The sequence below is a fragment of the Daldinia childiae genome (assembly GCF_008694065.1).
Source record: "Daldinia childiae strain JS-1345 chromosome Unknown Scaffold3, whole genome shotgun sequence".
In the NCBI taxonomy this organism is placed as follows: domain Eukaryota; kingdom Fungi; phylum Ascomycota; class Sordariomycetes; order Xylariales; family Hypoxylaceae; genus Daldinia; species Daldinia childiae.
In genome coordinates, this window is record NW_022984644.1 from 5,218,440 (window position 1) to 5,242,752 (window position 24,313).

At 46.2% G+C, this 24,313-nt stretch overlaps 5 protein-coding genes across 5 annotated transcripts; 1 reads left to right on the forward strand and 4 right to left on the reverse strand.

The window, feature by feature from the left end:
- Nucleotides 1–309: 309 nt before the first annotated feature.
- Nucleotides 310–3,562, reverse strand: GL218_04135 (uncharacterized protein; the record flags this gene model as incomplete). The annotated part of the gene is made up of 4 exons (XM_033580719.1): nucleotides 310–539; nucleotides 605–2,905; nucleotides 2,964–3,160; nucleotides 3,216–3,562. 4 exons carry the CDS (start codon nucleotides 3,560–3,562, stop codon nucleotides 310–312), a joined length of 3,075 nt encoding a protein of 1,024 aa, XP_033437037.1.
- Nucleotides 3,563–6,005: 2,443 nt separating this feature from the next.
- Nucleotides 6,006–6,716, forward strand: GL218_04136 (uncharacterized protein; the record flags this gene model as incomplete). Its single annotated transcript, XM_033580720.1, has 4 exons — nucleotides 6,006–6,186; nucleotides 6,280–6,348; nucleotides 6,423–6,503; nucleotides 6,598–6,716. 4 exons carry the CDS (start codon nucleotides 6,006–6,008, stop codon nucleotides 6,714–6,716), a joined length of 450 nt encoding a protein of 149 aa, XP_033437038.1.
- Nucleotides 6,717–7,701: 985 nt separating this feature from the next.
- GL218_04137 (Protein CbxX, plasmid) lies at nucleotides 7,702–11,395 on the reverse strand (the record flags this gene model as incomplete). The annotated part of the gene is made up of 6 exons (XM_033580721.1): nucleotides 7,702–8,412; nucleotides 8,485–9,023; nucleotides 9,101–9,850; nucleotides 9,903–10,823; nucleotides 10,882–11,163; nucleotides 11,311–11,395. 6 exons carry the CDS (start codon nucleotides 11,393–11,395, stop codon nucleotides 7,702–7,704), a joined length of 3,288 nt encoding a protein of 1,095 aa, XP_033437039.1.
- Nucleotides 11,396–14,334: 2,939 nt separating this feature from the next.
- Nucleotides 14,335–16,610, reverse strand: GL218_04138 (DNA mismatch repair protein Mlh1; the record flags this gene model as incomplete). Its single annotated transcript, XM_033580722.1, has 3 exons — nucleotides 14,335–16,224; nucleotides 16,282–16,461; nucleotides 16,521–16,610. The coding sequence occupies 3 exons, from the start codon at nucleotides 16,608–16,610 to the stop codon at nucleotides 14,335–14,337; spliced, it is 2,160 nt and encodes a 719-aa protein (XP_033437030.1).
- A 4,551-nt stretch (nucleotides 16,611–21,161) lies between these two features.
- Nucleotides 21,162–23,724, reverse strand: GL218_04139 (uncharacterized protein; the record flags this gene model as incomplete). Its single annotated transcript, XM_033580723.1, has 3 exons — nucleotides 21,162–22,381; nucleotides 23,031–23,038; nucleotides 23,102–23,724. The coding sequence occupies 3 exons, from the start codon at nucleotides 23,722–23,724 to the stop codon at nucleotides 21,162–21,164; spliced, it is 1,851 nt and encodes a 616-aa protein (XP_033437031.1).
- Nucleotides 23,725–24,313: the final 589 nt, after the last annotated feature.

The window sequence follows — 24,313 nt, forward strand, 5'->3', positions numbered from 1 at the left end:
ACTAACAAAGAGTTATATCCAAGGTCGTCTTGACCTCTCATAATACTTTTCCTCAGATGCAGTCAAATCCAACATAATAAAAGGCAATAAAATTCGTGGCTTTTTAAGAAACTCAACCATAGCATTATGAGAACTATAAATATGTAATCAACGCATAACCTGTTAACCAAGCCACCCCAGTAGGCGATGCTATATAACTTGGTTATGTAAGGTAATTCATTTATGTACAAAGAACTCTATCAGAGAACGGTATTACATCTAATCATGGAACCAAATCATGTTTGGGCGATTCGTAAATAGGCCAAATGCTTAGATTCCACCGTCATCCATATCGTCAACGTCTTCCCCATCCTGTACTGGGAGAATCCCATCCGTAGGCTCGCCCTCCACAGCCTTGCCGCTCTCGTAAGTGATGCGTCGCCAGCCGCACGGTTCTGAGCCGTCCTTTATCCACTCCATTGTCGGGAAGTAATGTTCGTTCTTTTTCATCGTGATAATCCATGGTTGGTTATCAAAAGTCATGGCCTTTAATCGGAAATCTAAGAGTATGTTAGCTACCTATCTTGTGTGACTAGGTATGTCGAAAGAGGGGGAGAAGCCTTACAAGTATTGTCCGGGATCTTAACTACATTCTCTAGGAAAGTCTTGAGATCCGGTGTTGGCTTGCCGTTGACATGTGTGATGAAGTTGGTTGGTGCAAGTCCGTATTGATATGCAGGTGAACCTCTACTCCGAGCGGACACGTATACCTCACTGGCGAGCTTACTTATTTGTTGCCTAACCGCAAGATGGGGGACGTGAAGGATAGCACCACAGAACGAAATGGCATGGTTCGTTTCTATATTGTCAGCTGGTGACGTTGGAACTTGGAGATGCATCTCTTGACTTTCTCGGACGATAACAGCTTCGAGTACCTCATGCGAATACATGACATCCAGCTCTGATACACGGGTAATGATCTTCCCGTTGAGGGTCAGGATTATATCACCTTCGAGCAAGACGACGGGGCGGTTGTCACGCTCAAAAGTACATTTAGAGACCATAAATAGCTGATGGCTGTGTTTGTTGGCCGAGAAGACTTTGTGTATCCAATCCTCAGAGACGCCCATGACGCGAGCTTGGGACATGGCAACGGGCCGGAACTCCATGGGCAACATACGCAGCTTAGGGTCTTGACCTTGCTGAATTTGTGATACAACATGTAATAGAGTTGGAGCAGCAAGCCCCAGGTGATACTCTTCGTCTCTCGACCCAGAGGACCTTTCACCTAGATAAGTCAACCACAAGGCTTGTACAGTGCCATCCTTGTCGACGAGCACTCCGCTTCCACATTGACCACTAAGATTAGTGTCTACAGTGATTGCATCGACGTTGGTAGCCCGATACCTCGGTGCGCCCGAGTTAGCAGGAATAGCTACCGTAGTTATCTCAGTAACTGTGGTGGCGGCGTGCACGATTCGGCCACTCCTGTTATATCCAATAAAAGTTGTCGATGCTCCTTGCGTGATGTTATCTTTACTGAGCCTTGCGCTTAACACTGGTGCATCAACGAGCGCTGGATCATACTTGATAATGGCGTAATTCTGGAGTGGATGCATGAAGATAACTTTGCCTTCAACAACGATGGAGTCGGCGATTGTAATCCAAATATCGCACAAGTCGTAAGGAATGACTGCTCTTGAGATAATCACTAACCCCTTCTCGGCGTCGATCACCAAACCCATTCCCCACTTCCTGTTCCTGGGAAATCCATCCAGCTTGAGAGGCATTGTACAGCCTACACGCACAAAGCTGCGGACTAAATCAGCTACAGCGGGGTGTGATGTGTGCTCCAGCTGGATAAAAGCACCCTTGCGGCGTACTGGAGGTACAGGGGGTAGGGCATCGGCAATATCCTCAAAGTCCCATAACCCAGTTGTATCGTTTCGCGTAGCCTGCCGCATCTTAGCAGACCAATGTCGGTCGACATTAATGATTGTGGTATTGAGGCTGTGGAGATCCCGAAGGTGTTTATATGTAACTACAACACGCTTCTTGTCAGGGATCTGCTTCACGACATCGATAAAAGCATTTAGGTTAGGTGTCTTCTTCTGGTCAACGCTTTGGATCATCCAGCCGTTATCTGCACTATCGAAACGGAAAGAACCAGTGGATTCACAAACGAAGACACCGCCACCTTCAATAGCTACTCCGTAGAGTCGTGCCTGCTGATAGGATAGATTATGAATGCTAGCCCCAGAGACAGTTACAAAACGGTCTGGCGTGATTGCATGAAGATCGCCGACTTGGATATCGATATCGATATCTTCACCTCCTCGTTGTAGAGTCACCTGGATAGGTTTGCCAACGCTCGAGTCTAAGATGTCATCTAGCCGAATAAATTGGGTGATCATCTCACCATTTACCTTTAGGAGCACGTCTCCCTCCTCGATCTTATTGTGAGAAGGGCCTTCAGGAAGAACTATCTCAGCAACAAGCATATTGGTCTCCTTAGGAAATGTCTCCCGAACCGCCTTCTCCCAATTTGGCGTTAGGCCAAGCCTACGACACTCATCAAATGGCTTCATAAGGAATTGACACTGGATAGTGCCCCGCTCAACTGGCCGCCCTTCCTGTATACAGCGAAGGGCCCTTAAAGGTCGGTCGAGGGGTAGGAAATAGTCGGTTGATGCGCCATCAGATCTCCCACCAGCTTGCAGTGCTATAGCAAAACCATCGATATTGACGACCGGGCTGCCAGAGCTACCACCGCTGGCGGCAGCATTAGCTTGATAGTAATTGGTATTAAAATCGCTATAACCCTCGCCATATTCGGGGGCATTGCGGTCTAACCGGCTAATGACACCGGAAAGGATACTAAGCTTTTCGCCAGCATCGTTTCCAACAACTCTTATTTCCACACCAACTAAAAAAAACCATGGTCAGAATCTGCTCTTAACCATGTTCTAGAAAATATAACATACCTTTTGCTAGATCCGGGCGGATATGGAGGGCCGAAACAGGCATGTATTTGATGGCTTTGGGGTCGAAGCGCAAAATGCCGAAGTCGTGAACGGGGTCTCGGTAGACGGGGTACGCATCGACTTCCTCATGGTTGTCGAATACAACATAACCCCAGAATGGTCCCGCACCGACAACATGTCTATTTGTAAGGATATATCTATCAAGGTGTTAGCAGATGAAACCCCATAGCACTTGTTATCGAGCCATCTTACCCTTTCTCAGCATCAACGACAAATCCAGTGGCTTCACTGGCGCATGCAGCATCTGTGTCGAAGGAACAGGTCTGGCAAAAACGAATAGAGACAACATTCCTAACGACCTTCTCTATGGTAGCCTGCCATTCTGCCGTGTCAGGCACAGCTTGTGGGGGGTAAGGTACTAGTTCTTCGTCTGTAGCCATATCGCTTTCCATAAAGCTTGGTAATTCAGTATCTGGTGTATTTTCGCTCGGAGATAGCTTTCGGTTTGCGGGTCGAAGGTGTTTATGAAGACGACCGTGCTCGTCGGGGGAGAAGGGAGCTTTGCGCTTAGAGCGCGAGGTTGGACTTGATCCATTCATGACTGTAGGAGTCGATTGGTGACGAGGTGTCTCTGTAGTGAATGGACGTGTAAGACAAATGGTGATTCTATGTCGATTATTGGGAGCAGATGCGCACCGTAGCGGTGATGTAGGCTGAGAAAGCCCTGAAGGGAGCTCTAGAGGAGAGAGCCTTGGAGAGAACCCTGATGACGAGTAAAGAAGCCGAGTGAGGCCTGACTCAGCAATGCGCAAAGGCAATAGGTGCCTCATCCAGCGCCAATACCTTCCAATGTGTTGTCTCGCTCATCTATTTCGTACTCATCATAGATAATGTAGTGATTGTGGTAATGATGAAGATGAAGTAGGTGACGAAAGTGACGAAAGTGACGAAGGTGACGCGGATAGTATCACTAAAAAAAATATGGGAGAGGTGCCAGAATCGATTCTGAAATACGTATGTTTCCACGATCCCTGCTAATAATTAAATCAAGAATCTCGAGGTCGGACCAATTCGAGATTACTTTATATTCTTGACGCAATGCAATAAAAGATTGTGTATGCGAACCCGGATGAGGGCAGCTTCAAGTTAGTAGCTTCTTAGAAGCTTTTCACATATCCTTCCCGATCGGTCGGTAAAATAAGTTAGTTGTAGGTAGACGGCCTGCAGCTTCTACTTACAGATTAAGTTTTGCTGGATGATATGGCCTAAGGGTAGCAAGGGGCAAGGGTGCGATAACGATCCGTTATCTTAGCTTCAGGTTCCACGAACTTGGAGGTCGGGATTACCTAACTAATCAGAACGAGTACAGATTGTTTACTTTAGATCCGCTACGCTACATCTAAGAATGCTACTCTAAATGGACTTTTTGCACGTGAATAATAGGAGAGGCTTTTATATAAATACGAGTATTAGAAATATCTATTTTATTCCCACCATGGACAAATAACGAGTAGGGACCATACTATCCCAAGTTATAAAATTTTTGAACTATAACTAACTAAGCCTTTTAACAAGGACAAGAATATGTCCCAAGGTACGAACTTGACCTAAAAAATAAGCAGAAATTATTAATAAAAAATATTACTAGTCCAAACAGTCAGAAATATTCTTTATAAGGAAAGTATTTTTGTTCATTATTACGTCTTAATTAAATATATCTAAGTATAAATTATAACGAAACGAAAAAAACATACGTGGTTTGCCGTAATATGTACGAAGTATAGTCTTGGCTTTAATAAATGTTATTAACCGTTATTAACCCCCATGTTGCAGCAATTATTGCCTAAGCCTGCTCTAAAACGTCCACCTACATGCGTACCTGAGGTGGAAGCATTAGTGCTTTTTCAACAACGACAGATAGGTAGCCAAAAGAAGAGTTGTGTGACATGTCATGCAAGATTATATTCCTCGGTGTCATAACTACCGCTTTCCGTTAAGTATCACAATCCTATCACAATTGTTTAGCCCAGTCCTAAGGTTGAACGCTGGTGATGCCTCCGTAAGCATAACTCCTGTAAGGGTGCTAAACATGCCTACTGCCTTTGCTTTTTTTTTCATGGATTAACAGCATCTAGCCTTTTTCGCTTCTGTACTCGATCTCGTTTACAGGAAAACTATTCTATGCTCACGAAGATATGATAAGGGAAAATGTGATCCATCATCAAAAATGTGATATGCCTACTGCATTATGTGCTCACAGGGTTAAGTAAACTGCATAAGTAGGCAACCACCTCTTAGTATTTCTCAAGTAATCGCACTGGATAGACGCGTAGGGAAACTTAGGGATCGAAAGTAGCTATAGCCCTTTCCTGAAGTGTGCCAACGGGTTAAGTCGGTTGGTAGGACTCTAAACATTTTCTATAAAGTTCCGTTATATCCTCCGTTGTGGCTGTTTCTATCAGCAGGCAACTAACTTCCCAACTCCAACCCGCAACCGGGTTTAACATACGAAAGACTCCAATATCTAAGTACCCAGGTACGCGAGAAATTCCCTGCCAAAGTGTATATATGTCTGTTTCCACGCAATCACATTGCATTAGATATATCATATTGCCTATGTATTCACGACGCCACGCCACTGCCCGTGAATTATATAACCCGTACCTACCACGTCTAACCCGTCATAAACCGCCCACCTATCCATATCATTTAGGAACTTCATGTCCTTCACATTTCTTTTCCATCTTACCACCTTACATGTTATACCTTAACTAACCAAAATTTTAAGGGCAAACATTCTCCACATACCCAACCACTCTTTAACAACTCAACGGCTCATCAACCATCATGTCGAGCGGCAAGCCTTGGACTCCGCAGGAGAAGGTATGCAGATCATAGCCTCTTGCCAACCTGCTTCAACAGCAGGATATAACTTATGATGAACGACTACTAATAAGATATACCGAATAGCTTGAACTCCTTCTTCAGGTCATTGATTGTATGAAACCATCTGGCAGGGGTATTCCCTTTCAAGATATTAAAATGCCCGGTCGTACAGTCAGAAGCCTCAAGGACACTTGGAGAAACCTCCGTGCTGAGGCAGCAGCCTACCGCAGTGATAAGAAGGACGACAATGACAGCGACCAGGAAGGTGCAGTAGAAGCCGCTGCTACCGCCAACGGTAGTCGCAGTAAAAATAAGATATCCACCAAGCCAACTGAATGTATGTTACTACCTAGCTATCTCTTTCCATCCCATGATGTTTCATCTATACATACTCACGATATATTTATTTGCTGACACTACATAATTATAGCCCCCCGCCGTGGTACCCGTCGGAGAACTCAGAAGAGAACATACTCCGATTGGATTAGTGACGATGATGGTACGTAGTTTGACTTGAATCCCACCTAAATTTTCTTTCTTTTTGTCTTCTAGGTACTGACATCTCCATAATAGAGGAGGATACGGTCTCCGTCAAGAAAGCTCACCTTTCGTCATCAGACGAGAAAGAGGTGGAAACCTCTAAAGTAGACGCTGGTATGTGACTTACCTTACACCCCTTCCTGTCTTCCTCTTCCTCTTTTACATTAACTATTCTATTCTATTACTTACTTATACACTTACAACACAGTCGCCGTTACCAAGAGCAAGCCTGTCCGTTTTACTAGGGGTGTCAAGAAGGGAGAACCGAAGGTCAAGCTCGAGGAACCTGTGGATGACGACGGTGTCGAATTTGAAGGTGAGGCATGAACGCCTCACCTCGTTCACCAGGGTCATCAGCGACCCCTGGTATTCTATGGATCTTTGTCTCAAGCAGCAAGCGCAGGCCTCATCCAACACGGCCTACAGCCTCACATGACAGACAAACCAATTGTCGATCATTCGTGGTATCCTCTTCCGTACTTTGCGTTATGCATTTCATTCATTTCAAATATCAAACAGAGTTGCGTTTGTTTCACGCACGAGAGCTTGAAATATGTAGGCGAAAAAGCCTCCAGAGTCTCAGTCTTCGCGATATTTTATGCCAGGAGGAAGCATAATTAGATAGTAGCAACATCTAGTTTTAAGAGTCATGCGCACACTCGCAATAGTATAGCTAAATGAATAATTGTGCGTGAATTTCATTTACTATTGAATTAGGTAGTCCCGCTTACCCACTACTTATCATACATACGTGCTTGTTTCGTAGGCCAACACAGCAAACCGCCTTGCTTTGCCATACTTTATTGCTAATAAATGAATTTCTAATTGATTTAAATCTTGAATATAATTATTTATACTTTAAATAATCTTCGTGCGTAAAGAGAGTAGAAATTGAATGTTTAGTAACCAAGTCAATGAGAACCCGGCCTGTAGAGATGAAGCCCCTTTTTAACCCAGGCAACTAAAACATCAGCTATATAAGCTGTAAAGACAACATAAACTATCACGTACGACCATAGGATCTGGAAAACTCGGGATCCCGTCTGCTCTCCCATCGATAAACCCGATACCGCCGGACTAGTAATTGGGTCGGTGACGACCAGTGAATCCCCGGTGTTGTACGTTTTGATCTTTTTTATTTTTTTTATTAACATTTTATTTATTAATATTATAAGATGGATCCATCCTATATTACTTTCTATTCTAATAATGCCATCTTAGTAGTTTCGCATTCTTATGGTGGCTAGGTAGTATTACATATGTTGTTACCTCTGATCGTAAGTATGTAGTCGTTCACAAAGCGCTTCAGCTATTATATCAATCTCGACTGAACATCCTCATCAGTCACAAAATGCATCCCACCTTCGCATCGATAACCACCGGCAACTTTATTCCAAGAAAATCCATAGACGCAGACATTCATTTGATGTAAGACCTGCTGTACCCTTTCCTCGTCCCGTATGCGCTGCTGAGTCGCCGAGAGTTGGCTCCGTAGCGCATCGCACGCTGAGACATCGCCGCTCTTTTCGGCCTCTCGCAAACTGCGCTCTAGTCGTTTGATTTCCGTATTGCGTAGGACGCGTCGAGCGCTTTCGATCCTCTTCGCCTTGGCAAGTTCCTGCCAGACGGCGTCGGACACGCCCTCTTCACGTATGTCTTCACTCGGCGCCTTCTGCCCTTGCGTGTTACGGTCGTTTTGTGGTCCATTCGTTCCTTTGCGGACGGCGGTGGCTTGAGACGTTAAAAAGCTGTTGAGACCTTGACCTTGGGTTCTAACCGAGGCGCTATCATTCGCGGTAGAAAAGCTGCTTTCTGCTCTGGGTGCATAGGAGGTAGAAGCAGCCGGAGGCGGTGTTGCTGATTGCGGATTAAACATCATTGGGTGTGAGTCCATTCCCCTGGTGGACGGCGACTGTGGTGAGGCCGTCTTGTCATTTGATGTCGTGGCGGTACAGCGCTCTTTCTGCTGTGTGATCATCTGCCACATACAGTCTGTGATATAAGCTGCGGAGATGACTCGGGCCTGGTGGGCGCAGCAGTCATAGTCGATAGACTCAAGGAATCTCCCAAGAATTCTCCTCGATAAGTTTCTTACATCACGGGCATTACTCCAGCTAGGAATCGATTGCATAGCGCGGAAGAGTCCCTTGACTTTCCCATAGTCTGGCGAGCTCGGGTTCTTGAGGAATCCTGCTTCACTTGTGAACTTGCTGAATTCAAGCTCCTTGGCAAGCAACGCGATGCAATCATCGAGAGGGATGTTATCAAAGGTAATCTCCTCTGGGAAGAGACTCGCAAGAGCCGGTCGAGTCGATATGAGGTTATGCATGTCTGCCGTATAGCCGGCTAGGATCACGATCATCTTGCCCTTGAGCGACGGTCTGGTAAGGAACTGGATCAACTCATCGACTGCCTCGGTCGCGTATTGTCCTTGAACAAGTCTGTGGGCCTCGTCGATGAAAAGAACTCGCCCGATACCTTCCTGGAGCTTCTTTCGTGTCTTAGGCACCGTCTGTCCAACGTACTGACCAAGGAGATCGGCCATGGTGCATTCGATTACTTGGGGTGTCGCTAAAAGCCCCATATTGTAGAAAAGCTCTCCCATCTTCTGTGCGGTAATAGTTTTTCCAGTACCTGCATGGACGATGAAAGTCAGTAATTTATTCGAGTAAGGTTAGGTACATAGCTATTAATCCTTCTGGTGTGCGTACCTGATGGTCCTTTGAATATGAAGCTCGTCGGGACTTGCTCCCTCGGGTCTAATCCATGCCTCCTTGCCCCAAGGCATCGCTTTTGGTACCCGACGAATTTGTCGGTGATGGTGCTATGGACGAGGCCCTCCATCATTTTACGGCAGTCGACTCTAGATCCTCTATCATGATCAGGATCGAAATCCGCTGCCTCAATCTCTATGTCAGTGTCTAAACTGATTATGGTCATTGCTGATAATCTCATTTCATAATTCGTCTTGGCCATAGAAAGGAGGCTATCTATCTCGCCAGCGTTCGTGAAGTTTGGACGCATCAGCGACCTTTCAAGAACCTCGAGAGCTACCTCAATAGCATGATCAGTAGCACCAAGCCCTTGCTGGTCCATTTTCAGCCGTAGAATCTGTTCTAGCTGTGAGATATCAAAGTTCTCAAAACGGAAAGGTCGCTCGATGGGGAAACGTCGTGACAGACCTGGGTTGACGTTCTGGAACATGTCCTTGATCTTGTCTTCATATCCAATGAGGATGATACACCGGTCTTCTCCAGGTACTCCCTGGACCATTGACACCAATGTATCGATCACCCCGGTCTTGAATTTGTCCTGCTCTCTGCCGGGATCGCCGGCGTCAAGCATATACGCTTCGTCAATTACTAGGATCTTACCAATGGTGGAGTCTAAAATCTTCTTTGTCTTCGCTTCGGACTTTCCAAGACAGTCGCCGATGAAGTCAGCCGGGTTCTTTAAAACCACTTGAGAATGTTAGTTAATAGTCCTATGGCATTTTAGGAAGACGAAACTCACCATCGCCTTTGCTGAGGTAGCCCAAGTCGGCTAGGATTCGACCATACAACTTAGCTACCGTTGTTTTTCCCGTACCAGGATTTCCCACAAACAGTTGGTTTAGCGAGAATTTTAGAGGAGGACGCTCAGCTAACTCGCGGAGGTAATTGTGTTGAATCGTCTTTATCATGCTTCGCACACACTCCTTAACCTGATTGAGTCCGATGAGCCTTTGCAGTTCCATCCATGCCTCGCTGCTTGTACTGGCAGTGGCCGGATCTGGGCCGATCAAATCTTCTTTCGTAAAAAGGAAGATGTCTGGCCTCCCGCCGTATTTTCTCTCTCTCTTTAGACGCTGTGCCTGTCGATTCGCGATCTTAGATAAGAGGTTCTGGACAGCGCGTGCGTTACCAAAGCTCCTGTTGCCGCGGTTTTGGGCAAGCCGTCGGATGGCAATACGCATGTAAAGCCCATGCATACCATCCTCGACCTTCATCTTTCCGCCGTATTCGCGTGTAATATTGTCACTTAATATCTTCCAGAGTTCGCCGTCGGTGAAGTCTGCGAAGTTCATTGTATAGGGGATCCGGCTGCTCAAGCCTGGATTGTGCTCGAAGAACGATTCCATCTCGTCCTTATAGCCGACAAATATAACAACAAGTTTGCCGACGTTGTTCTCCATCATCGTGAGTATTATGTCCAAAGCTGCCCTCCCAACGCTATCAGCGTATGGGGCAGTCAGTTGGTAAGCTTCGTCGACAAATAAAACCCCGCCGATACGATCATTTCGATAGCCATGAAGCATCCCTTTGATCTTACTCTTAATTGCGGCAGTGCCTTTGGTCGCTATATCGATGCCGGTAGTTTCTTTCACGCAGTCAGACTCGAGAATGCCCAAGCTACACAAAAACTTGGCATATAAGCGGGCAAATGTAGTTTTACCTAAGAATCTTATATTAACTTGGATATATTATCTCGGCAGGGGCCTATCATCACTCACCCGTTCCGGGGTTCCCCTGGAAAACAATGTTGAAACGCTCCGACTTCAGATCTCGGCCTTGCTCTTTGCAGACATCAACCTTAGATTTGATGTCCAAAAATTGTTGCTTGACCTCTTCCAATCCTTCATATCCCATCAGTTGATCAAGGATATCGTTGGTCTCGCCATCAAATACCTTCCTACGGGTCCATTCTTGACTCGCAGTGGATGGTATGAAGTTGAAAGGTCTCTCATCGCGAGGGGGCTGATGTGCGCTGGTGGTAGTGCCAGGGCTAGCTGGGCCTAGCCGGGGGGAACTTGGACATGACCGAGACGAGGATAGGTTGTCATATGAAGACCGGGGGCTTGGTGAGCTGGGACAAGAAGATCTATTGTTTCCCTGTTGTAGCATGTCCGGACAATCCATCAGGGATAGTAATGACCACTGACAATTGGTGCTTTCAAGAATACGTATAGGTGAAGATGCAGCTTCACTACCGTTGACTTCCGAAGTAGTATTTACCCCCTGAGACATATCTGTTGGTGCAGTGGAGGTGCCGCTAAGGGGGGTAGCAAGGTGTGAACTTGATGCTGAGTTAGTTTGTAGAATAACATCCGGTAGATGGATCTGGTCTGGATTTTGGGTGTTCCTGAGATCAGAAGTATCAACCGGAGATTGAACCCGAGCAGACCCCATGGCTCCTATGATACCGCTAAGGTCCATATTGTATGGAAGATACTAGATAGCTCTGGGGCTGACTCTAGTATCGAGATATTCCTTAATGAGTTTCGAGGAAACAGTCGAAAAAAACAATAGTAAAAGAGTAAACGACGTTAGATAATAGGTAGCGCCCTAAGAAACTACGGCTATTTCTTAAGATAGGAAGCTAGTAGTGTGATTTCTAGAATAGTGGTGACATCCCTGCTGTTAGGAGTACAGGATTAGGATCTAACTATTGTTTATATACCTATGTAGTAACTGCCTGAATCATTAAATCAGTGCCTGAGTCGATAGCAGAGGCGAATTTTAGACATGGTAGTGGAAATATTAACTCCCAAGACACAGCACAGTGATCTGCTTGATGTAAAGCAGGCTCTGGAAGAATAAGCCAATGAATAACTAAGAACACTCTTTGTTTTTGTAGGCCTACATTCAACTTATGCAACTGGGATACGAAGCTGGCATTAGGTGCTGACGCATTATACATATACTAATTGAAAGCTTTATGAATTATTGTTGCTTCGCCTACGAATATTCCCATATTGATTGGTTAGTGGCCAGCTTTATTCGTGTAGTGTCGTGGTAACCTGATTTTGGTTGGTTGAGATTTGACCAATCAACAAGCAACACCTTGGTTGTCTACGGCTATGCTCTGAGTGAAACCCTATACCTAGTAACCTACCTCTTCACTATTCTTTTCTGGCATAGTGGTAAGTGTTTGCGATATTATTCTGTGGCAAATATATGTATCTATATACCTATGTAAACCAAGGATACTTTTTATTGAGTGGTACACGAGGCTTTCAGGCTTATGCACTATAAGGTAGGTTGGGTAGTAAGGTAGATTCCGAGGCATAATAAGGCCAACATATACAATTTAAGCCTCCTTTGATATGCACAGCCTTGTGTTAGAATCAAGAGTCAGTTTTCTATCTTCACGGCTTGGGTGATGCTACAACTTAATCGAAAATCCGGAAGCCCCAAGTATCTCAAAAGCCTGGTTTGAACCAATCATGATTTAGTATGCAGCTAGCTGTAGAGCGGTTGTCGGGAGCATACGTGAGTAATTTTGAGAGAAGGTCCGAAAATATTTGCATTTCTCTGAGGAATATCCCGTTGAATCTCCCCCCCTCCCCCCGCGGCTGTGACTATTCTCATAGAATAGGCCTCGAGCAAGCATCTACTGTAGCGACCTTGGTTGTGGCCTAGGTATAACTAGTGCACCTACAGCGCCAGGACTCAGGTTCTTCTCGTCAGAACCTCTGCGTACCTCTATTACTCGATTCTCCGCATTCGCCTTGTCCTCGAAGTAACCCCTACGTGCCTTCCAAGTTTCGGACCACCAGGGCTCTGGAAACTTGCCGAGAACCATGGCCATCTTCCGCATGTGTTTGTCGGGTTCGTCATCATATGTGCTGAATAGTTTTCTCCCCGTACGGATCTCGAATAACGTACAGCCAAGAGCCCATAAGTCACACCCAAGACCGACTTTGCCTTCCAAAGCATACTCGGGAGAGCAATAAGCCTGTAGTATTCGCCGCCGTCGAATCCTAGTCCACGGGATATACTAGATATTGAGGAGCCGTTGGTAAGTTATGGCCCTCACCGGAAAGTGTGACCACTTTCGTTGTGCTAGGTACCCCGATATTTATAATTACTTCATCCTCTGAGAGCCCATCTAGACCCGATATTTGGGCCAGAATGTTGACTGGTCTATAGTCTTCGCAGTGTTCTGTTAGAATTTGAGTTGTAAAGAGACACGCGAACATAGGTACATACCACCGTCACAAACGCCTCGCTTATGGAGTTCAGCCATAGCTTGGCTTTGGTCGCCTGTAGACAAGCTCTCTTCAATAACTCTCCTAGATCATTAGACTGGGCGACACTGAGTAGCCTTGACACTCGGGGACCTAAAACTGGATACACGAAAGCAAGACGTGTACCGTTCTGTCCGTTGATATCAAACTGGTCTAATGAAAGACAGAAATAATCGGTACGTTGAAGTTTATCTGATCCACAACCTAGGGTTATTCACTCGCAGCTCAGGATAGTCCTTAGTGGATTGTTCTCCTATTATGACCTTCAGAGCTACATATTGAGGCGTATCACTGGAGTTGTTGCGGCACAATCACAAGTTTGCGTAACCGCCGGTTCCCAATTTATGGATTACCTTGTAGCGAGAATGTAAAATATCGCCCAAATGGATGGGGTGGTGACCTCCTTCCTCATAGTCGTATATTTATCCGAGTCCAAATGGGGGACCCTTAATTACCAAGCCGTTTCCCCGATATTCGCTTTCGGCGGTTGAAGCTATCGAATTAGCTTCAGACATATTAAAGGCAACGATTTGGTAAGCAATAGACCTATTGAAGAAAGTTATTTGATAGTTAGAATTATCTTTCGCCGATGAAACATCTTGTCTGGAAAATAATGAGAAGTATAATGCATATAAGAGTGCTTGTTATCTGCTACATCTGTCCTATAACGGGTTGCGTAAGTGGAACCCATTAGCCGCGCGGATACGGGATCTTTTCCTTACATCCCCCTTTAACCATACCTTTCTCAGCCTTGGTAAGACTCCAAGGGATTAAAATGCCTAAATGATATACAGTTAGCAATGTAATATAAGCCTGTCCCAGAGGTTCCCTTTTACAAGTCATGATGCATAGGATGACTGGACTCAACGTTTCTATAATCAGCAATCTTTTACTATATTTGCAATGCATATGGGTATCAAATGCTCCACGCGCACATCAACAACGTTCGAAGACCCTATAAAGACCCTTAAGGCTCGCCAACTCAAGTACACCACCCTTCATGAACGACTTTGTCGCTACTAATCTTGCTTTGAATGCCGGAAAGAAGACATGTTCTACTGCGCGTCGGATCTGTTCTCTTCTTGCTTTGATCTCATCGGGGATATCTTCCTCAGTCTCATCGTTACTCGGGAGCGTCGGAAGCTGCTCTGGGACATAGAATGTTGCTAATTCCTTGAGGAATGTTTCGAAACACAGCTTCTCGTCTGTCCAATTTACATGGGGACCAAGGCGGAGAAGAAATTGCGGTAATTTCGCCATAGATGGCGTGTAACCCTTCAGGAGAAGTGGCATGCTTGATAGCTCGCCGGCTGGAGATATGTCAAGGCTGAAGTACTCCAGCAACATTTCCCTTCTCTCGATCAACTGTTCTGCTACCGTATCCACAACGTCGCCTACATCAAATTCATCGTCCGTAGCGGCAGCTTTTTCCTGCTCGGCCGCAATTTTGAGAACTTCACGTAGGTCAAGCGCAGGCTGGAATTTTATAACACCGAAATTGCCAAAATCAGTGAGCCCAACCTGGTAAAAATACTCGAAACACGCTCTACCGTAATCGATAAGGAAGAGTTTGACGCCTCCTTGAATGGCGGCGAGTCGGCGTCTCTCGTCTACGATACCCACGAAGGTATGATTAGCAAATATCTCGGTGAGCTCGTGGTGCATATCGTCTCTAACGGCGGAGCGAAGTTCGCGCACACTAGTGAGTCGACAGAGAATCGGCTCACGGTCAGTTGTTTCATAAACCGGTTCGTGGCCTATATCGGGCGCGGCATTACTCGATGTACGAGATGCTGGCGATGGCGATGCCACAGAGAACATGCTGGTGATCTTGCGTAGCGAAGCATCCGTTCTAACCATGTTGCGTTCATCGGGCCGCACAAGTGTTTTTTTTGGACCGCCCGGTGTTTTAACAGAAGAGCTGTTCACGTCTGGTTGAGAGGCATCGGAAAGCATAGAACCGGGGAGTAGAGTCTGTGTGAAGAATGTGCGACTCGTATCAACTGCTGCTAGTTTATCTCGGATATTTTCACAAATGGATTGGATGATCTCATCCTCATTCAGAAAGTTAACTTCTTTCTTCGTTGGATGGACATTGACATCGACTCGTTGAGGGTCAATTTCAAGGCTTAGGTAAACGAATGGATGTCCATTTTTAGGAAGGAAGGCAGAGTATGTCTGTTCCACCGCCTTCTTGATGTTAGATGAATCAACACTACGATGGTTGATGAAAAGAAGGAGGGTCGTTTTCTTGATATGGTAGTTGGCATTTGTTGCCCATCCTGAAGCCTTAAAGCCCCAGCGGTCATCGGACGCGGAGAACTCTATCAGCTCACTCGCAACGGCGCTGCCGTGAATCTGACGAATACGGTCTATTGTAGAAGCTTGCTGTTGCACCGTGATCGATGTACCCGAATCGCCATGTTTCTTACATGAGAAAGCGACACCACTGCAGTGAATGGCATAACGTCCCACCATATCAATGATCTTGTTGTATTCATCGGAAGCCGACCTAAAGGCTTTACGTCGCGTTGGGACATTGTAAAACAAGTCCTCAACTGATATCTGAGTGCCAATTCGCCCAGCAATAGGTTTGGGGTCGGGCTGCTGCCCGGGTTTTGCAGGCGATAGCTTACCGCCATCGAAATGCGCTCGCCACGAACAATTAGAGTCTTTAGTCCTTGTAGTTACTGTTAAGTGAGCAATGTGGCTGATGCTGGCGAGAGCCTCACCCCGGAAGCCATAAGTGCAGATACTGCTCAAGTCCTCAAATTTTTTGAGTTTAGATGTGGTGAATCTCTCACACAGAATTGGCAAGTCCTCTTTCTGTCGGACATCGTAAGAAATTGGGTGCACGCGATAATTAGGATTGAGGCAACTTACATTAATTCCATGACCATTGTCGGTGATCTGCAATAACTTGAGACCGCCATCTTTAACCAGCACTTCTAGAGAGGTCGAACCTGCATCAACCGCGTTCTCGATCAATTCTTTCAAAGCATGTACTGGAGCTACGATGATTTCGCCGGCAGCAATCTTGTTCACAACGTCTGGATCTAGTGCCTAGAGGGTGTTGATAATCAGCCCTACGTTCCCTAATTGGGTTGAAAAGGAACACTAGCCTTGATTCGGCGGGGAGCGTATTCATCTGGAGACGATGGTTCCTTTCGTTTGGTGCCTCTTGGCTCGTCAAGCTCCATGGGATCAGTCATCTTGATATCACTTATCGCGATATTACTGCTTGTTTGATAGGTATGATGAAGATTGCCTATTAAGTCTTATAATAGACAGGCATTTTCGGCTCTCCTTTGGCCTTCTAGTTTAGGTACCTAAGGTTTGCTTTAAGGTCTATCACAGCAGTACGAAGTACCGCTCAAATGATAAGAATTAATGTGAGATGAATTGGATTCTAATCTCTTTTGTTGCTGCTTGAATTGTTGTAGAGATCACGTTTGTATTAGTGAGCGGCGAGTGTGATGAGTTAGTGTACCTAGGTAGCGGTTTGTTATTTCACTAGGTTGTACCTTCTGAATAGGATATGAGTGAGTTGGAAGCGGCAACTTAGAATCCAATGTTGCTTTGTACTGTAAGCCACAGGTAAGACAGGAGAGGAAGCCGCATAGGTAGCCAATCAACGTTTACCATATCCACAGAATATGCATTGATAGGGGAATTTAACTGTGTCTGGTACTGTATCTTGTACTGTGTTCATTCATGCGCTTGGACCTCCTTTTTAGATCTGAGGCTGCCTGCTCATAATCCATAATTGACAAACTGCTATTAACATAGCGCTTATTGTTTTTTAAATTCTTGTCAATAATAAGGCGTTAGTGATCGATTTTCAACTCTCAAGAACGGATTATTTTATTTTAACCCTAGGCATTTCTAACTTTGTCCAGTTTTTTCCTCGGTTAAAGAACTCGATCTTAGACTTTGCGATATACGCTGTTAATTTCGCGAGCCGAAGCCAGGTAGATGATTATTAAGGTCCAAGGATTGCTACGCTAAAAAACTACCAAATATTATATGTGACGAGATACATTGGTGTGAATTAGGTGGCTTACGTACATGATATATAAGGTAGGTTTCCTACAGGCTTTGCCTATTTGAGGCATAATCATAGATTCATGTTAAGCCAAGTTCATGTCAGACTGCCTCCGAAAGAGCCGATTTGATAAAGGATTCTCATAGTAGGTAAAATGTAAAAGTGTGATGAACTTGACGATTAGGGATATTCCGAGCTTCACGAAAATATAAACATCACATTGTCGGAATACGGAAGGAAGACCGAAGTTTATAAGTAACACCAAGTGTCCAACCGGATAATGATAGCTTTCCAGAATCGGTAATATTGAATTTTCCCCTATGCATGCTACTGTTATTTCGGTATCATACAACCTATATACTAGCTTATAGGCAAGGGGCCCGATTCCGGCTTACGCTCGGCAAGGAATTTCCAAGTTAAGAGCTAAGGCGATCACTTGCTATACGATTAGTCTAGCACTTCAACCTCTGGACCATTGCCTAAGGGCCAAGATATATCTGTGTCCTTGTCAATGCGATGCTGACTAGAGCCAATCGGCTTTAGCCGTATTCTTAACGGGAAACCCCTTAACAGCACGCATGGTAGAAACGATATGTTCGAAGAGACTGCCGGAATAGGGAAAACACAAGTCATATCAAACAAGACCTGTGTTTTATGCTGTACTTTTATTTAGGAAATTTAATTTATAAGGAAGAATCAGTAGTAAATCTAGATCCGTTCTCTATCTCATCTGTTGGTAAGAATTTAGTCGAGGGAATGAGTGTAAATCTACCCAGTACAGAGCGGCATTCATACCCTTGTTGAGGCTAGGGTAGCACTAGGCGTACTTCAGATAACAACAACCGAGAACGACCCAATAATCTTATTTCAGAAAGAGGAGTTAGAAGGCTTTGTGATCAGTTTAAATCTCTGTCATGAGGATATAACTTTCTGGTTATTCGTATGCCCTTATAGAGGCCTGCAAAGGTAGTCAGGGGTCTTTGTTCACCCCTTGCGCTGTCATGCATCATCCCGACGTCACTCTTGCCTTTGTGGTTATCTTCATTCAAGAATTTCGGGTTACGCTTCATTTTGAGACTGTAAACTTATCCCCCGGCGAGTTTAACCGCCTGCTCGGAACTAGTTGCGGGACAGTTACAACTTTACGAGACGATATATTAAAGGATGTAGGATATTATTACAGTAAAGAACCCTCCTAAGTGTGATAATTCGATAACTCTTACATATGATGATGATGTTTAAGAGGTACACGCGATATATCAATTTTGGGTCGGAAGGATTATTACCAACCCCAAGAATCAACCCCGGCTTCGCGGGCCAACAGCTTGGGTGTTGGTGTGCATGTGTGATGCGTATTGTGTAAGTGATCGCTTCCGCAATGACAAGCATCATTACCTCTTAGACAAGGGTATTCGAAAAGACCCAAGAGGAGAGGACCAGTCGGGAGTTTTTATTTCTTTCCTCTCTCTTATTAGCGTCAGTTTATTAGACATTACTACCCTACCCGTGCTAGATGTGCAGATGTGCATCCGTAGGCTCGTTACGGTACCGCAGTCCCGTAACACTGCGCGCACGCTGCAACGGCTCGGACAATTTTACCCACTGACTTACCCCTGTAGACAGGCCACATAAGATAATCTCATGTATGTACGTAGTAGGCCAGCGGTAGGTAATCTCGACTGCGTGCTGCTCCAAAATGTGAGAAGCCCAGATACAGGCACGCACCCCCCTTCGCAGTTTGATGACTAGATGCTAGCGAGCCAACCACGGCACTGATTCCCACCTCGATTAAGGTTAAGCTTGTCCGTATTTTGTCTGCACAGGCATGGACCCTTCTAAACGGGGGTGGTACGTGCATGTTTTTCTTATTTATCTTGCGGTGTGCTTCGGCTGGCCGAGGTGATGCAAGATGCAAGTTTGCAAGGGCGTCACGGTAACTGTATTTGCAGAGATCGGAGCTAGGAAGATCGAGGTCTCAGCAAGGAATACCCAGGTCAAGCAGGGGACTGTGGAATGAAAAAGAGGGGAAGAGAGTAAGAAGCATCCGAGCAACAGCAGTAAGAATTTTGGTTCGTTTCAAGCGCCCGTTATGCGTGAGAGTCGGTGTATATGTGAGCGCTTCCAGTATGCGTGTGTTATCTTCGTCCCGTGAATTCTATTTTGCGTCTGCGTGGACATGTATGTAAGTAAGGTATATATGAGTGAGTGACGAGCATGTGCCGTCTTGATGGTGCCTTGTTGATGTATACCGTCGTAATATTCGGAAATGAAAACAACTTTCCCGGTACGAAGCATTATATTATAGACCTTGATATCATATCAAACCACCATAATAAACCTAGCAACCGACCCAGCACTGACCTCTTACTGGTTACCGCTTACGCCAACCCGACAACATAATTGTAGATTTAAGAGGAGGATCCTAAGGAAAGATCTGGAGAAGAGCAAGACGGGGATTCACGGGTAGGACGGGCCGAATCCTAATAATTAGTTGAGGCGGAATATAACTTCGCTTCCCGGGTTGTATTGACGGGCCTGGATGGATCTGATGGATGGATAGGATCTGATCAGCCTACCACCGAAACGAAAATCTCTAAAAGTCGCGGTAAACATGCCCGTTTCTTGTTTTCTCGCGCTTGTTTCATTTCTAGACCCAATTTTTCCTTCTTGTCCCGACGGAAAATGTTTCGTTTCATTGATATATCCATCCCAATTTCTGTGATTTCTACCTTTTTTACTCTGCCCTCCCCCACACTTGTTTCGTGTATTTGGCTAGATAACCTATAACCTCCTACCCGTTACCCTCATCCTCTTCCTTAATTCCAACCTACCTATACAATATCCTCTTCTCAGGACTAGCATCTTATTACACGATCTCGCTCCATAGAGCCTCACGCTCTCGCTTTCCTTGGCCGATACTGTTGACTAGATACAAGACGAGATAGAGATCAGAAATTGGGGGAGAAAAATATACACAAGATTAGAACAATGACGGCGAGAGATCCCGAACTCGAAAGACCCCGCCCTCCTATCTGGTTCCACTGAGTTGCCATCAAACAGTCTGGCACGGGCAAGCTGGGCGAGTCTGGCCTTACCACCAGGCCACCGTCTCCCATTCACGTCACAAAAACAGAGCCCCAAAGCCCGACCTAATATATAGTACATGAAGATGCAGCTGACTTTCCGAAAAAAAAAACGACTCTTCTCATTATGCTGCGCTCTCCTCTTCTCCCCTCGTGCTGCCGCCTCCCGGGGTCGCACGAGTTCCCGGTTTGTGACGAAACAAGAGCCTCAAACGCCGTACCTGAGGAAAAACAATTCGATATGCGATTAGAAACATGATTAGGTACCCAAATCAACCAGGGCGACGGGATCGGTAAAGAGAAAACTCAAATCCGGACGGCTCAACCAAGGCGATAAAATGGTTAAGTGGGATCATGCTCATATTAGAATGGCCCTGGAAAGCAGACGCCGTGTAATAGCGGACGTATGATATATAGATGGAAAGATGCATTATGTTGTACATGGTATCTCCTGCGCGACTGAAAACGATGGATGCGCGATATGGGTATAGTTTACAATTCGAGTGCGAATGGGGTGTAGTATCAAACATTAACCTAGCGGATAGGCGCCAAAGGCATCCAGCCTGCGAAAGAGACCGGAACTACCTAGAGACGAGACATGGGAGGATTCATGATGTCCGAGTATTAATCAACCGCTACCGACCTCGTCGCGACGGGTCGGGCTTTTCTATTAATCCGCCAATGTCGACACGACTTGAACGATCATCTCGCTGCCAACTGGACGGTTCTCCTGAGGGGCCAGCTTGACTCTGGCCACGGATAGGAGGTAGTTGATATTCGACTTGCTGGGGAGGCCTGACGACTGGAAGCTCGCTCCTTGGGATATGGTGAGAAGGACCGGCGGGGGGCTCGATTCGCGAGGGGGTGGAAGCGGAGTAAGAAGAAACGTTCGGACTGATGCCGGGGGTAAGGCCTGAGGCTATAGGTGCAGGTGTTGGTGGTTGCCGTGGTGTGTAAGCACCTTCGCGAGACGATTCCCCATATCGAGGCCGTATAGAGTCGAAGGAACCCGAAATCGGAGTCAACTGAGCATATGACTGTTGGAATGAATATTGAAAATCTCGGGAGTGAGGAGAGGGCGATAGGTGGGGGAACGGCTGGGCTGGACGGTTTAACAGGAGCAATACGACGAAATATATCGAGTCCTCCTTCGCTAGTCCGACGCGGATTGGGTAAGGTCGTAACTGTCCGTCTCCCCCGACAAAGTTGAAAAAATCATGACGATCTAGTTGGAACCTCGATATCGACTCTGGACTGAATGGCAGTGCCTGTATCACCCTCGCGGCCTCTTCTTTTCCGAAAATTGGCGGTAAATAATTCGGTTCCTTTTTTCCCTGTTCGTCTTGTAGAGACCTCTGGAGCGCAAAAACTCTATCACGCTCTCCCGGATTGACGACATCTAACAACCTTCGACCCATGACTGATCGAACACCTACTGCTTCCATAAAAGTTCCCGATGCCCCCATGATCTCCAAATCTGTCGTCAAAAAAGCCACTGGTTCATGTGCACGGGGGGGTATGGAAATAGGCGCAGGGAAGATGTTTGCGTCTGAAGTCGATCCACGCTCGATAAATCTAGGCGGAACTGAATCATTACTCGGATTTGATTTTAACACTCTATAAGAATGGTTTCTTCGAAGAGGGTCCTCGTACGAGGCAGATACTGCGCTAATCGGTGAATAAAGTGAGACTGGTCGTCGTATTGCTGGATCGCTCGGATGAGGAGGGAATCTTCCCGTATCGAATCGGGGTTGGTTGTCATCGCGTAATCGGGGTCGGCCGCGCTTTTTATGTTGGACATCAACACATGAGTCTTCTTTGCCGTTGCTCAGACACCGCGAGCATGGCCGCTGGGCTATTGTAGGCACATATGGTCAGCTTTATACCACGATTTCACGACATGTAAGCGCATATGAAATAAAGAAATGAGATTCCCTCGGACCCGGATTGGAACATGGGAAATATGTCCTCCGCGAACAATCCACTATGAGGGATGTAGTTTTGGGGGGGGGATGTTGAAACGCCTAATCGGGTCGGAAGAGCTGCATCCTGGAGTTTCATGGTTGTGACAAATTCATCATGGTCCTGGGGTTTGATGATGGCAGCATGCAACTCCCCATTATAGGGATTATCCCGCCCTTTTTGCTGCGCCCAACTACCCCGGTGCTTTCGTTACCTACACCGGTCTCCTTGCTGAGCCCTGGTGTATAAAGCGAATTGTTGGTCGTTTTACTGACTTATTGGCGTTATCTCTGCTAAAAAGGGCGAAAATCCGGAATTCAAAGCGGAATTCGTTTTCCCCCCTTCATAGTAAAAGCCTGTTTACCCGCTGCCATAACCCATGAATGCAAGGGATCCCTCATACCTTACCATCCAAAGGACGGTTTTAGTTGATCGATACTATGCTTATAGTTGCTCATTTTCGTGGCTTTCCCTCCAGGGCTACCTCGAGCATATAACCGACAACGGAGAAATAACGTGAATAAACGGATTTCAATACATACCATCACATCTAACAATAGTTAGTATATAAGTCTATTAGAACAGAGGGATGGGATCAAATTCTCTACAGTACCTTAAATGTGCTCTTTTGCAGGGCACGCAAGCTGAAGCCACGTGCCCCTTAGTTTTCCGCTGGGATTTCGGAGAGGCGTAAGGCGGGTTCTCGGCGCCTTGCGGATTACTCGGCATCGGATAGGATGACGGTCCTATATTTGGTCCAACTACAGGAGGAAGCGAGTACTGAGGCTGGGGAACCATCGGGCCTGGTTGCTGTGCGTAGGAAATAGGTCTTCCCATCGTGTCTTCCGGGCGGTGATATGGGTATGGCATTCGCTCCGGAGCCTCTGGGGGGTATGGTCTGGTGGAGCTGGTTGTAGGGGGTAGTAAGGACGGTTGCGGTGGTGCTGCTCGATACTCGCCTCCTGGAACCGTTGAGCTTGGACGATACGCATCATGACTAGTGGGCTGGAAGCTTCCCTGACCTCGATCACCGACCTCTGGGTATGATTTGGGCGGGAGTGGTGGTGGAGACCCTGACATGGGCGGAGAGGGATACGCCCTTGTGCTGCTAAGAGCACAATCCGTCTCTGCTCTGGCCCAGGACAGGTCTAGAGAGAAGTTCGCCAGATTCAATAAACCTCGGCGCTGGCCGAGCGGATGGTTTGACTGCTCAGCACGATAAATAAGAGTTTGCATGGATGCAGCCGGGGGAGAGTATACGACAGGACCGTGAGCCCCCAACGTCTTCGTCTCTTTCCAAGCGGCGGCCTGGCACCTTCGCTAGGAGTATGGAAATACCGTTTAGATATGGTTCCGTCGATTCTCGACAAATATCATGCCCAGGCTTGCTCGCAAATTCGGGGATGTCTTCAAAATCACTTATTGGTCCGCGGATCGCACCAGTTGGTAAGCAACGCTTTTTTTTTTTCCAAGTCCGTGAGTGGCAACCCAGGTTTGAAATATCCCAAGAATTAGAAGGGTAGTTCTCAGCTCAGTTCTTTTCACTTCCGTAAGGAGTTTATTAGCTGGAAAGTTATACGGCCAAGGCAAGTCGAAGACCAGTTAGTAATAGCGACTCAGTCCTGACTCGTCTTGAATCGATGGCGCAAGTTAAAAGACAGCGTTAGACAAGCAAAATCGCCTGTGGTACTGGCTCAGTCAAGGTTAGAGAATCCAGTGATACGGCGCGCTGCGAAGTTGGTGGAAACCTAGGAGATGGGATGACGGGGAGCTGCAGCACAAGACACACGACCGGTCTCCTTGTAGCACGGTGAGATATAGCCCT